This window comes from Hyperolius riggenbachi, chromosome 4 (assembly GCF_040937935.1).
Source record: "Hyperolius riggenbachi isolate aHypRig1 chromosome 4, aHypRig1.pri, whole genome shotgun sequence".
In the NCBI taxonomy this organism is placed as follows: domain Eukaryota; kingdom Metazoa; phylum Chordata; class Amphibia; order Anura; family Hyperoliidae; genus Hyperolius; species Hyperolius riggenbachi.
This window is the reverse complement of record NC_090649.1, coordinates 171,683,914-171,698,370: the sequence shown is the minus strand read 5'-3', so window position 1 is coordinate 171,698,370 and position 14,457 is coordinate 171,683,914. Positions and strand designations below refer to the sequence as shown.

The 14,457-nt window shown below is 45.1% G+C and overlaps 1 protein-coding gene across 6 annotated transcripts in view; it reads left to right on the top strand.

Annotated features, from left to right (window-relative positions):
• Window positions 1-14,457, top strand: part of ZBBX (zinc finger B-box domain containing) — a 291,614-nt gene that overhangs the window by 109,296 nt on the left and 167,861 nt on the right. For 5 of the 6 annotated variants that reach the window (XM_068280953.1, XM_068280952.1, XM_068280949.1 and 2 more), the window contains 2 exons: window positions 4,775-4,946; window positions 12,842-12,934. In XM_068280953.1, coding sequence (XP_068137054.1) covers window positions 4,775-4,946; window positions 12,842-12,934 — 265 coding nt within the window. The remainder of the gene's footprint in view (window positions 1-4,774; window positions 4,947-12,841; window positions 12,935-14,457) is intronic. The other variant, XM_068280951.1, reaches the window with a different exon arrangement.

The following is a 14,457-nucleotide window of genomic DNA, read 5'->3' as shown; positions in this document are numbered from 1 at the left end:
AGGGAGGAGATAAGCTTGCCAATTGAGGAAGTGTATATGGAGAAAAGAAGGGGGCCTAGAACAGAGCCCTGGGGGACCCCAACTGAAAGGGGGGCAGGAGTTGAGGAGGAGCCATTGAAGGAAGTGGTGAAGGAGCGATTGGATAGGTAGGAGGAGATCCAGGCCAAGGCAAGCCCATGGATGCCCATGGACTGTAGTGATTGGAGGAGGAGGGAGTGGTCAACATTGTCAAATGCTGCAGAGAGGTCAAGGAGGAGCAGGATGGAATAACTGCCTTTGGCCTTGGCAAGGGTAAGGTCGTTGACCACCTTGGCGAGGGCTGTTTCAGTTGAGTGCGCAGGTCGGAATCCAGACTGTAGGGGGTCAAGTAGGGTATTGGTGTTGATGTATTGGGTAATGCGCTGGTGGACTAGGCGTTCGAGGAGTTTAGAAGCATAGGGAAGGAGGGAGATTGGGCGGTAATTTGAGGGTAGGGATGGGTCGAGTGAGGGTTTTTTCAGCAGGGGAAGCACAGTGGCCTGTTTGAATGCTTTGGGGAAGATGCCTGTGGAAAGGGAGAGATTGAACAAGGAGGTGAGGACTGGGGCCAGGTCAGGGAAGTGCGGACGAAGAGTATTCGCGGGTACCGGATCACAGGGAGAGGATGTGGGGGGGGAAGCCACTAGCAGCAGGCTGACTTCATCAATGGTGGCAGGAGCAAAAGAGGCGAGGGGTGGATGAGACAAGGGAGCTGCTGGGAGGGAAGGCAAGGGGACAACCTGAGACGCATTGGTAAGGGAGGGATGGAGGAGGGAAATTTCATTGCGTATTGTTGCAATTTTAGTGGTGAAGTGGTTGGCAAGGTAATTGGCTGAGAGGGAGGAGCTGGGAGGGGGAGGAGTGGGGTTGAGGAGGGAATTGAAGGTAGCAAAAAGCTGTCGAGGGTTGGAAGCTTGGGTTACAATCAGTGCTGCAAAGTACCTTTGTTTAGCCTCAGAGAGGGCAGTGTGGAAGAGTAACAGTTTGGCCTTGTAATCTAGGAAGTCAGCATTGAGATGTGATTTCCTCCATTTCCGTTCGGCTGCTCGAGTTTCTTTCCTGAGGTTACGTGTGTGGGTGTTGTGCCAGGGTTGGGGGTTGGGGGGCTTGATAGGGCGGAAGATTGAGGGGGCAGCTTGATCTAAAGCAGATGAGAGGGCAAGGTTATATTGTGCAGCCGCTTCATTGGGGCATGTTAGGGTGGGTAGGTGGGAGGAGAGGGAGAGAAGGGGACTTGGTAGGACATTTGGGCTGAGATTACGTAGATCTCTCTGCCATCGACCAGGCTGAGGGGTGGGGAGAGAAGTTGTTGGTGGGGAGATAGTGAAGGTGAGGAGGTGATGGTCAGAGATAGGGAAAGGTGCGATGTCCAGGTTGCTGAGGGAGGTGGACTTTGAGAATATGAGGTCAAGAGTATGACCAGCGCGGTGGGTGGTGGAATTTGTGTGCTGAGAGAGACCAAGGGATTTGGTGAGGGAGAGTAGCTGCTTGGCAGCAGTGGAGATAGGCTCATCGATAGGTAAGTTGAAATCCCCGAGTATGATGGTGGGGAGGTCAGATGACAGGATGTGGGGGAGCCAGGAGGCCAGGTTGTCCAGGAAGAGTGAAGTTGGAGCAGATGGGGGGTGATATAGGACCGCAATGATGGCTGGGAGAGGTTGGTACAGGCGGATTACATGGGCCTCGAAGGATGAGAAGTGCAGGGAAGGGGGCGGTGATAGGACCCGGAAGGTGCAGGGTGCGGAGAGAAGCAGACCCACTCCTCCTCCAGACCTGTTGTCAGGTCTGGGGGTGTGACTGAGATGCAGTCCCCCATAGGAGAGAGCAGCGGCTGCGGTACAGTCAGAGGGGGTGAGCCATGTCTCTGTGAGGGCAAGGAAGGTGAGGGATTTGGAGAGGAAGAGCTCATGGATGGATGTGAGCTTGTTGCGGACAGATCTGGCATTCCATAGACCACAAAACAGAGGGAGAGAGTGCCTGAGGGTTGTATGGATGGGAATGAGATTATTATGGTGTGGTCTGCGGATGCAAGAGGAGTGTGGAGGGGCTGGAAGGGGGTTGGCTGAGAGTTTGGGGACCAGTGGGGGTCTAGGAATGGGTGGGTTGAGGATGGAGGGAGAAAGCACTGGGACCAGCTGGAGAAGCAGGTGGAGGAATAGCATGTGGTAGTGGTGAAGGGGTGGCAAAGGGTTGGTAGGAATATGGTGGGTGAAGTGTGGGTGAGCCAGAGAAAGGACTGGGGGGAAGGGGTGCATTACGTTGTGTGGAGAGGAGGCTGGCAGTGGTTTGGACAGAGGTAGATGTGTAGAGAACGGTGGAAGATGCATGGAGTAGGAGAGAGGAAGCAATGTGTGTGAGGTTTGGATAGTGATCAGGAATGCAGGTGAGGCTAAAAGATTGAGGAAGTTACCTTGGTGTAATGCTGATTTCTGCTGAATTGCTGTTGAATTCTGGTAAATTCTGGTTAATTTCCACCCTTAGAAGACGACCCGAAGTCGGCCGGCCCGACTACCAGACCGCCTGATATACACACAGCATCAGAGCAAATGAGTAATCAGGATGGTCTGGCAGACGATTTGCAATTAAGCAGGGGGGAGGGCCACTATAGTCTCCTGCAAATCAAACAAGCTTGTAGGTGTTACAACTTTGTTTGAAATTACAGATAGGCCAGCAGTGTGAAACAAAAGCCAGAATTTCAATAGCAAGTAGTAAATTACAATGTAAATATGTTACTTAGGCGCTACTTATATGAAAAGCAGAGCAGGACAGCAGAAATGAGCCACATGTAATATATTAGAGATGAAACATACACAGCAGATGGATGCAGCAGGAATCGGTTTCAAATTGAGTGCAGGTCAGATTAGAGATGAAACATACACAGCAGATGGATGCAGCGGGAATCGGTTTCAAATTGAGTGCAGGTCAGATTAGAGATGAAACATACACAGCAGATGGATGCAGCGGGAATCGGTTTCAAATTGAGTGCAGGTCAGATTAGAGATGAAACATACACAGCAGATGGATGCAGCGGGAATCGGTTTCAAATTGAGTGCAGGTCAGATTAGAGATGAAACATACACAGCAGATGGATGCAGCAGGAATCGGTTTCAAATTGAGTGCAGGTCAGATTAGAGATGAAACATACACAGCAGATGGATGCAGCAGGAATCGGTTTCAAATTGAGTGCAGGTCAGATTAGAGATGAAACATACACAGCAGATGGATGCAGCAGGAATCGGTTTCAAATTGAGTGCAGGTCAGATTCCTGGTCAGCACACTGTTAAACTGTAATATCACCCACTTGAGCCATAGGGAAACATGGACATTACCTTGCACATTCAGCTGAAATTGACAGCTGCTGATATATAACTGACAGCAACTGGTATATTTCAGTTCTGACAAAATATTGTCAGAACTGGAAGGGATCACTGTAAGAAGAAAATGGTGAGCTTTCCGAGAGGAAGTGACAGCGAGGTAAGTATGTAATATTCATTTGCAGCTACGTCATTATGTCATTATTATTATTACGTGTTTATTTTAAATAATTTTACTCACTTCAGGTTCCCTTTAAACTTGAGAACTAATAATAATAATAATAATAATCCGAACATTTGTATAGCGCTTTTCTCCTGTCGGACTCAAAGAGCTCAAGAGCTGCAGCGACTGGGATGTGCTCAGGAGGCCACCCTGCAGTGTTAGGGAGTCTTGCCTTGAACTCCTTACTGAATAGGTACTTGACCTAGCCAGGATTTGAACCCTGGTCTCCCATGTCAAAGGCAGAGCCCTTAACCAGTACACTATCCAGCCACTGTTAGAGAACTCCTCTTTACAAGGCACAAGCCTAATGGCCTACTGCTTGTCCCTAACAATACTACTTTAATAGCAAAAGTCTTTACTAGCACAAACTTTAAAGAGGACCTGTACTGAGTGAAAATATTTAAAATAAACACATGAGGTAACTTCAAATGAACATTGCATAGTTACCTTGCCATCAGTTCCTCTCAGAAGCTCACCATTTTCTTCTGACAATTATCCCTTCCAGTTCTGACAATATTTTGTCAGATCTGAAATATATCAGTTGCTGTCAGTAAAATATCAGTTGCTGTCAGTTGTAGCTTAGAGGAAAACTGATGTACCAGGCAATGTCCATGTTTCCCTATGGCTCAAGTGGGCGATGTTACAGTTTAACTGTGTGCTGACCAGAAAGCTGTTATGGGGTAATGGCCATTTCAAAATGGAGGGTGGAAAATTCCCTTGATCACAGTGAACAAACAGGACGCGGGACAGGAAAAAGACACTGGGGAGTAGACTACATGGAAGGTAAGTATGACTTGTGTATGCTTATTTTGACTTTTAATTTTCAGTTCAGGTTTTCTTTAAAGTACCTTTTGCTGGGAATACACCATACGTTTTTTCATCAGATAGATGGTTCGATAGATAATTTCCGACATGTCCAATCTTATTTTCGATTGTTTTTCTGATCGATTTCTCATAGAAGTGAATGGAAATAGATAAGAAAAGATAACAGAATTGAATCGGAAATCGATCGGAAGGAAAATCGACCAAAAAACGCATCGTGTGTACCCAGCATTCGTTTGTCAGTTTGTTAACCCAGCACAGAGCTTGGGCTTAATTCAGGCAGAGCCAATCAGTCTTTAATTTACCAGCTCATCACACCTCTGAGGGAGGAACGGCAAATCCTGGTGTGGAACTCTTTCTTACTTGTTCTTATGTCTATTTTCATATTTATTTTCAGAGTTTTATCTCCAATGAAAGAAAGAAATACATTCCTGGCACAACTGGGTCATTATTGGAAGGAAGTTTTAATGAAGAGGAATCTGCAAAATACTTTAAGGATGCTGTTTTGGAATGGAGGAATCAAACCAGTTCCAAACCACAGGATACCAGTACTATACACACCAGCAAAAGTAAGCCCCATTTGCCAGAATGGGTGTCACTGATACCTCCTTTTATAGTTACATATACCCTCTCTATATATTTTCATGTATTTATTGAACAGGCAATAACATTTGCTTTGCATTTATTTAGCCTTACTAAATCCTTCCACATTACTAAAAGCATAGTTTGAGATTTATCAAAAATACATTATACATCACTAATAAATAAAATTGTAATACAAAAGTCAGTAGCACTTTATTAGTCAACAACACCACTGTAATGTAACAAAATGAAAATTCACTTGAATCAGTCATCATAGAGCGAACACATACGTAGTAACAGGGGCGTTGCTAGCCTAAAGATCAGTGACACATGCCCCAAATCTATTCTGAGGTGCCTCAGATGTCTCCTAGGCAGAGTCAGCTGTGGTGCCTCAATGGCGGGCATGCTGGAAGCTGTTGTGCATCAATTGCCGGTATTCTGGGTACTGTGGTGCTTCTAAGTGGGCATACTGGGTGCTGTGGTGCCATGCTGGGTTCTGTGATGCCTTTATGGGGGTATGCAGGGAGCTGTGGTTATTCTATGGGGCATGCTGGGAGTAGTGGTGCCTCAATGGGAGGCCCGTGGGAGCATGAGAGGGGGTCCACTAGAAGGTCAGGGAATACTATGGGGGGACTGCTAGACAACCAGGGAGCAGGCCATCCCACCCAGCATAAAGCCAGACCAGCCGGAACAGAAGCCAGGTAACTGTGCCTAGTTATGTTTGAATGACACTGCCTTGTGTGATATGCTGCATTTTTTTTTATTAATGGAGAGGGGACTTCATCCAACATTTTTCTGCACAGGCCTACTTAGACTGCTGTTAAGTTCATGTAAATTTGGCTCCACCCATAACCACACCCACATTCTGGTGCATGACCACACTCATTTTCCAAACTTCAGTTGCAGTATAACATGCAGTAACAGTCATTTGAAACCAATATTTTTACTGGCCCAAAAACACTCACTATTTAGTTACTGTATTTTTGGCATTAACAAGTCTAGCACTAAAAGGAAGCACCAGTGCTACATCCTGATACTGCTTTTAAAACTAGAATAAGCCCAATAGTCAAAAATAACTTTTTCCAAAGGCATGTCTTCCTGTTGCTGAACCCCTGAACTGTTTCCCAGCCGATAACCTTCTAGCACTATAACTTTTCTTTGGCTGTTGTTTACACAGCTTTGAAGTCTCTGTTTTGCCCAGCTGTCAAAGAAACTAGGGAGAGGTTAGAGAGATATGTGTGTCTGGCTGTGAACAGGACAATGACAAAAATGATCATGTCTTAAATTACATTCAATATTTAAACAACCTGCCTTCTGCTAGCTAATAAGTACTATCTCAGCATTTTGTCAGTAATGAGTGCTCACTCATGAAATCTATTGAAAATCTATTTAAATGCAGTGTTGCACTGTTCTATACAATGCAGTGCTATGGACTGTCAATCTATCGCCACTCCCCTGCCGCATTTGAGAAACTGAAATTTTCTGTCCAGTCCGATCATAATTTAGATAGATTTATGCAGCCCATAGTTCAAGATAATGATCAATGCCGTTTGTTGCTATCGATGCATGTATAGTCTGGTGTTGCATTATAATTGATGCATCTATGATCTGGTGCTGTGTTATCATCGATGCATGTATGGTCTGGTGTTGCGCTATAATCGATGCATGTATGGTCTGGTGTTGCGTTATAATTGATCCATGTATGGTCTGGTGTTGCATTATAATCGATGCATGTATGGTCTGGTGTTGCGCTATAATCGATGCATGTATGGTCTGGTGTTGCGTTATAATTGATCCATGTATGGTCTGGTGTTGCATTATAATCGATGCATGTATGGTCTGGTGTTGCGATCTAATCAATGCATGTATGGGCTGTTTAACCCCCTGGGGGATACAATAATATCGGCAGGGGGCAGCGCAGCACATTTTTTTTTAATTATTATTTTTTTTAATCATGTAGCTAGCCTAGCACTAGCTACATGATAGCCGCTGTGCAGCGGCATCCCCCCACCCCCTCCGATCGCCTCCAGCAATCAAAGCAAACAGGAAATCCCGTTCAGAACGGGATTTCCTGTTTGGCTTCCCCCTTTGCCATGGCGACAATCGGGATGACGTCATCGACGTCAACGACGTCGTGACGTCAGAGGGTGTCCCGATCCACCCCTCAGCGCTGCCTGGCACTTATTGGCCAGGCTGCGCACGGGGTCTTGGGGGGGGGGAGCGGCGCGGCACGGCGGGTAGCGGCGAATCAGCGCGGAGCGGCGGCGATCGGTATATACACGCAGCTAGCAAAGTGCTAACTGCGTGCAACAAAAAAAAAATTATGCAAATCGGCCCACCGGGGCCTGAGAAATCCTCTGTGGCGACTTACTCCGAGCTCAGCTCGGGATTATCCCCCAGAGGGTTAAGGCCTCTTGCACACTACATGCAATTACGATTTTTTATCTGATCCGACTTTTGATTCCGATCAAAAAAGTACTGCATGCTGCTACATTTTTTGATCAAAATCAAAAATCGGATCGTATAAAAAATCGTAATGGCATGTAATGTGCATAAGGCCTAACCCTGTACTTTGTAAATCAGGAGATCAGTTGTATGCTTTCTGTGAGCTGTACTTCTGTGGTACAGGGCCAGCCCTACAATAAAAGCAAATGTAAAAAAGAGCCTCAGGGCCCCAAGATCCATTGGGCCCCCCTATGCATCCCCCCATTGCTTGTTTCAAAATTCAATCTGGCCATCTGCAGCCAATGGGTACTGCTGCCGCAGCATGTGTGTATGGTGGTGGGAGACAGGCTGCAGGAGGCAAGGGAACATTGTTCGTTTGGCCCATGACCTGATTCTGTGGTGTTGCCTCCTGATCCATGATGCATTGGCATGGTTCCCTTCCAGCCACATCAGGGCTCTCACTGACGTGACGCAAGCATGTGACGTCATGCGATGCGTAAATCCGTACATCCCTGCAAGAAAGGAGGCACCGTGTTGTCGCTGGCAGCGGATGGAGTGTTGAGTCTTGGGCAGCTGCATCCTTAGTGATTGATCGATTCTGATGATCTTCCACTGAATACACTCTACCCCACTCTGCATGCTGCTGTGTGGGGGGGGGGGGGACCAGACCAAAGAATTCCAGGGGTGAGGGTGTTAGTGGGGGACTGTCTTCGCTAAGGGGAGAAGGAGGGGGCCTCCAGATTACCTCCCCCCCCCATGCCACTTAAACTGGCCCTGTTTTGGTGCACTTGTATTTGCTTCCCCACACAGCAGTGTGCAAAGCAGTGGACAAATAAAATAGGGCCCCCTTTCCCCATTTCCTGGCTGAACACAACATAAGTTTCAATATTGCTGGGAATGAGCCCCAGGTAAGAAAGAAAGGAGCTCTTATTGATGTAACGATCCACACTTGAGCACACTACTATGCTCAGAGTAGTACCAGGTTTTTGTATAGGAGGATCGGTTTGAAAAAGGTGAAGCCAAAAACCAGCAATCTGTTTCCAAAATGTATTCACAAAAAATCTTTCTTCTACAAAAAGGTAGAAAATTCTTTATAAAACAGCAGAAAATGTTGTGGTACAGACATAAAAAATCAATACAAAAAATAGATTATAGACACTGTGTGCTTTGTTTGATGAAAAGGATATTTTAACCACTTGAGGACTGCAGGGCTAAACCCCCCTAGTGACCAGGCCATTTTTAGCAAAATTGGCCACTGCAGCTTTAAGGCCAAGCTGCAGGGCCGCACAACTCAGCACAGAAGTGATTTCCCCCCCCCCCTTTTCTCCCCACCAACAGAGCTCTCTGTTGGTGGGGTCTGATCGCTCCCCCCATGTTTATTTTTTTTTAAATAAATATTATTGTTTGTTTTTTTTCTTTAAAAAACCCTGTTTCTTTAAATTTCTTCCCTCCCTTGCTCCCTCCCTCCCCACAGCCAGCCAATTATGGCGATCAGCTGTCATAGACTTCTGCCTATGAGAGCCGATCGCTCTCTTGTCCCCCATGGGACTCATCGCAGCGCTGCACCTAGTAAATAGATGGCGTGATCGCCGTCTAACAGTCTCCCCGCTCGGAGACTGAAGGCGGGGCGGAGCTCCGCCCTCCGAGCATGAGATGCGCGCGCACCATGCGCGCGATCTCATGCAAAACAGAGCCCCAGGACTTTACGCCAATTGGCGTTAGGCGGTCCTGGGGCTGCCGCCGCGGCCACGCCCACTGGCGTAACGCGGGCGACAGAAGGTTAAGTTCAGGTGACGACCCTTCGTCAGGCCTTTACAAAGCATAGAGAATTATCTTGACCAAAAAGTATGTATAGTCATATGAGACCAAAAAATGAATTTGATTAATAGAGGGGTATCTGTTCCAACCAGACACAACCCGGCACCTGACTGATGGCTGGCATATGGGGAGTCAGCTGCACACTGTGTTTATAAAGATAATAGATGACAACGGTTAATTAGGAAGGCCTTAGCATCGTTATTTGCATTAGAGAGAGCTTCTCTATGTGATTACACTTCTGGTTACAAGATGATCAGCTAATGTCCTGCTTATATTGTAGATAGCAGAAGCCCAAGGAGTGGCTGGTGGTGGCAGCAGACATGTAAATAAATGTCACAGCCATCACTTTATGTTGATAGCTGTTAGGTGCAGGACTTAATTTTGTTTTTACTTTTAAGTAATGTGATTACAATTTTATGTGCTTGCTTGGGTGCAAAGTATAGTCTTATGAATATTAATGAGTACTACAGTAAAATGTATAATTTAGGGTTTGGATTATAATTAAAAAGAGAAAAACTATGCATGAAATATCGTGTTTCCTGAGCACTTTAGCATGTTTAAGTGCCACAGCAGAGTTGCCAGCGTTCCAGTAGGTACAATAAAATATACACCATCCTTTTCAGGCTGAGAAAGTACTGGAAATGTTTTGTTAATATAGCAGTAGTCTATTATTGGAGTCTGTGTGAAGCCTACTAAAAATTTAACCTGAGATACTAGTATATTAAATTTGTGTAAAATCCTTCAGATGGCTAAAAATATCTGCTGCTTAAAAAGAGTTCTAGGAGTGATCAATGTTCTATACATTATTATTATCATGAAAAATCATTTGAAAATGTATTTAAGTTATATTAGAGGCTGAAGTTTTCAGATATATGGGAAAATGGTACAACGAGAGGAGGCCAGAATCCTTAGTGAATTTGGATACATATTCTAGGCCCCGTGTAAATGTTTAGGGTACACATTGAGGATGCCTATTGAGAGATCGTAATTGTAACCTTAACATGAAACAAAAAAACACCTTTTAAAAGAAGGTCACTGAATCTGGGCATTTAACTACACCTGAAAAGAGATGGATATGGATGCTGCCATATGTATTCCCTTTTAAAGGGGTTCTTCCGCGAATGAGGAAAAAAAATCTAAATGGTTTATGCATGTTCTATTAAAAATCCTTCTAAAATAGTGTGAAAAGTTTTTCAAAAAAATGAATGGTTTCACCAATACAACATGTAATGTATACAGTGACGGCTGACGGGACTGTGAGGCTAATCCATTTGTTAGGGGTGTTTTTTTTTGTTACTGTCATTTCACAAGCTGCTCCCTACCTAGTTTTCATTGCTGTAATGCAGGGCTATGATGAAGTGCTGTGGAATGGCACTTACAGCTGTTAAAATAACGGCTGTGCTGCTCTGTAGTTTCTGCTTGTACTTCCTCACAGAGCTGACCCCCCTCCCCCCGCCTCTCCCTGTAGGCAGAGGTCGGGCAGCTCTTCGGACCAAATCACGTGTTTACCTCGTTGCCCGGCAACCAGACTTCAGCGTCTGTGCAGAGGACTTCCTATCCATTGCACGGCAAGTTAGCTGCCTGAGCTACAGTTCATTGTTACACAGTGTGCTTCTCCTTGCAGCTAAATTAACAGATGGCATGAGTGCTGACTTACTGTGTAACAATGAACTGTAGCTCAGGCAGCTAACTTGCCGTGCAATGGATAGGAAGTCCTCTGCACAGACGCTGAAGTCTATTTGCCGGGCAACGAGGTAAACACATGATTTGCTCCGAAGAGCTGCCCGACCTCTGCCTACAGGGAGAGGCGGGGGAGGGGGGTCAGCTCTGTAAGGAAGTACAAGCAGAAACTTTAGAGCAGCACAGTCGTTATTTTAACAGCTGTAACTGCCATTCCACAGCACTTCATCATAGCCCTGCATTACAGCAATGAAAACAAGGTAGGGAGCAGCTTGTGAAATGACAGTAACAAAAAAAACACCCCTAACAAATGGATTAGCCTCACAGTCACCTCAGCCGTCACTGTATACATTACATGTTGTATTGGTGAAACCATTCATTTTTTAAAAAAAACTTTTCACACTATTTTAGAAGGATTTTTAATAGATTATGCATAAACCATTTTGATTTTTTTTCCTCATTCGCGGAAGAACCCCTTTAAATAATGCTCATTGGCTGGCTGTCCTTTCTCTCTTATACTTTTAGTAATATACCCTGAACTAGAGGCCTGAGTGGGTTTAGTTTTTCAGACCTGCAGCCCCGCTACCCGCACTCAACCCGCAACCTGCTTTCTGGTGAATCTGGTACCTGCACTCGACCTGCACCCATAGAGCCGCTACCCATACTTGACCTGCTGCCCGATTAAAAGCAAAACGGGTACCTGAACCCGACCCGAATTTCGGGTAACCCATGTGTACCCGACCTGATGCCCTGTGCGGGTCTAATTTTTCAGGCCCACACCCAACCCGCAGCCCCGCTACCCGCACCCAACCCGCTTTATGGGGAATCTGGTACCCGCACCCGATCCGCACCCGCAGACCCTGTACCCAACCCGATGCAGGCCTCTACCCTGAAAAAGCATGCAGATCAGATGTTTCTGATGGTAGTCTGACTGGACAAGCTGCATGCTTGATTCAAGTGTGTAATTCAGATACTACTGCAGCCAGAAAGATCAACAGGATTTCCAGCCAACTGGTATTGTTTAAAAGGAAATAAATATTTCAGCCTACATATCCCTCTTTAGTTTTGGTAGTAAATGTCAAGGCAAGTCAGGTTCAGATGGGTAAATGGGAAGCTTTATGTTAGGGTCAGGTATGGGCTAGGGAAAGAATATGCAATGATTTGGTGTTATAGTGGAATTGCAGTAAAATCTCCCCCCTTGAACAACAGATGTCTTACACTATTTTAAGTCTAGGAAAATATAAACTTTAAAATGTAACTGTCGGGCATAAAATCAAAAATCAATTATTTCTTTTTATCTGGTAAACAAATAATAAGGATGCTAACCAGGCAATCCAAAAGTTAAAAATCACTATTACTTCTCTTGTTGATAAATTATCATTCCCCAGTTTACCTGACTCTTATTTGGTACATCTGCCACACAAAGGACGTTGCAGGACAAGCTGTGTTGTCTTTTTTTGCTTCTTTACTTTCCTCTCAGACTTAACTAATGCAGCCTGATTGGCTGAAGCCTCTTTCCCTCCTGTTTTCCCCTCCCACGCCTCTGTTCCTCTCTGATTGGCCAATATTTCTCATGCTGAGACAATGTTCTTTCTATTGCAGAGCTGAGTGGGAGTGCCTGAAGACTGGGAGGAGGGTGGGCAATGCATACACAATCAGGCAGAGGAGAGTAAGGGAGGAAATTACATCAGGATTAGCTTTAAGATAGACACAGTTAAAATGGAGAATCCTAAGAAGGATTTTCTCTTTTTTTACTATAGAAAAATCACTAAAATCTAAATGTGGACAGTGCAATACATATGTTATATAGGTAGAGCAAGTATTCATCTACTTATATATGTTTTTTTTTTTCTGAGATAGTATGGCTGATTCTTTTTAAAGTGATAGTATGGCTCCTTTTAAAGTGAATCTTAGTGCCCCTAGTGTCTGTTCTCTACAGCATTATGTCTCATATGCACCCTGGAACTTGTGAACAAACAAGAAGTAGCAGCTATCAGGGAGAGAAGAGACCGGGATCGCGCAGCAGACAGGTGTAAGTAAGCTTTGGCTACATCCCATGGCCCAGGGGAGGGTGGGGGTCCTTCAAAAGATTTCATGCTGAAATCGATGGAAAATCTGTGTGTAGTGTGTGGAGAGATTTGAGCAGATAGACCCCTCTCTGATCAGATATTGATTGGAGAGGGATCTATATGTTACTCATATCAACCAGTGTATGGCCACCTGATCAGAAGAGAAGCTTTTGTTTGATAAGTAAATAAATGAGGGAGTATAGCAGCTTGAATGATTGTGACAGCTGTGTTGATTAGCAGTAGTAGAATTCTCTCCTTTACATTCTCAGCAATTTGTTGAAAGGATTAAGTTTAGAAACAAGTTCAAGATCAGAACTCAACCAATATAGAAAACATGGTGCACAATCCCCTTAATAAAACTCTTCTGGAGTGCTAACATATTTCAAGTCCACAGTTCAATGAGAAATATGGAATTTGAAGGCAACCAAGTCACCGGAATGGACCTGAGAGCTCAGTATAGAGAGGTTGATAGCTATTTTGCACTGTATGTCAGTGCTTCATCAGGATCAATCCTTACGGAACACTGACATACAGCGCAATACAGCTGTCAGCCTCTATGTACTTACTGAGCTCTCAGTTCCATTAGAGAGAGTTAATTGTGTTGTAATTGCATATTTCAATGTTGCAAATGCTATGATTATTTGAATAAAGTGCTGAAGTTTAGCTGCTAACCCCTGAATATCACACTCTGAGACTCAATAGTTCTGATCTGAAACTTAAATGCTGCTATACATTTAAGTTTCAGATCAGAACTATTGGTGGCAGTTGCAATTGAAGAACTTAACAGTAGTAGCTACTGTGACATTCAGATTATATTGACCAACCCTGCCGAATCCTGCCCTGGAGTTGGGACCGGCCACAGAAATGAACACTGCCGAACCTTTTGAACTGGAAAACTTTGGCCAGCACTGCCAGATGCCAGCAGATGGCATCCTCAGCAGCGTCAGCCATCACCGCAGGTTTCTTTCATGAAGAACCGGGCTATCACTGCTGACCCTTCGACTCCCTCTGCCCTCCCCCCCCCCCCATTCGATGTCTCCTTAGGGATAATAGATGATGCAAAGTGCGACTGGTGGCGCCATAGTATTGAAGCCTTGGCTCTTGGCTTTCAGACCTTATCCCCCCCCCCCTTCCAGGACCTTTATGAGCCAAAACCAATTCCGTGTACAACCCCCCTTTGTACTTAGCAAAATAAATGATTCTGATTCTGATTCTGTTAGTTGCAGGAGATATGATAAGGATACTGTTAGGAATAGGTAACAAGACAAAGTTAGTTCTTAGGTGTGTCCAAGGCTGGATTTATACATTTTATGCCTCTAGACCAAGTACATTGTTGCTCCCATTTTATCTGCAGCAGTGCCTCTCCCATTCCATGTCCAGCCCCCTCTTCCATGTGTATCATGTATGTACAGTAGTCCCTCTTTTTCATGTACAGCTCCCTAGGGCATCAATTTCCCCTTTTCTTGTGCTGTTCCCCATCTTCAGC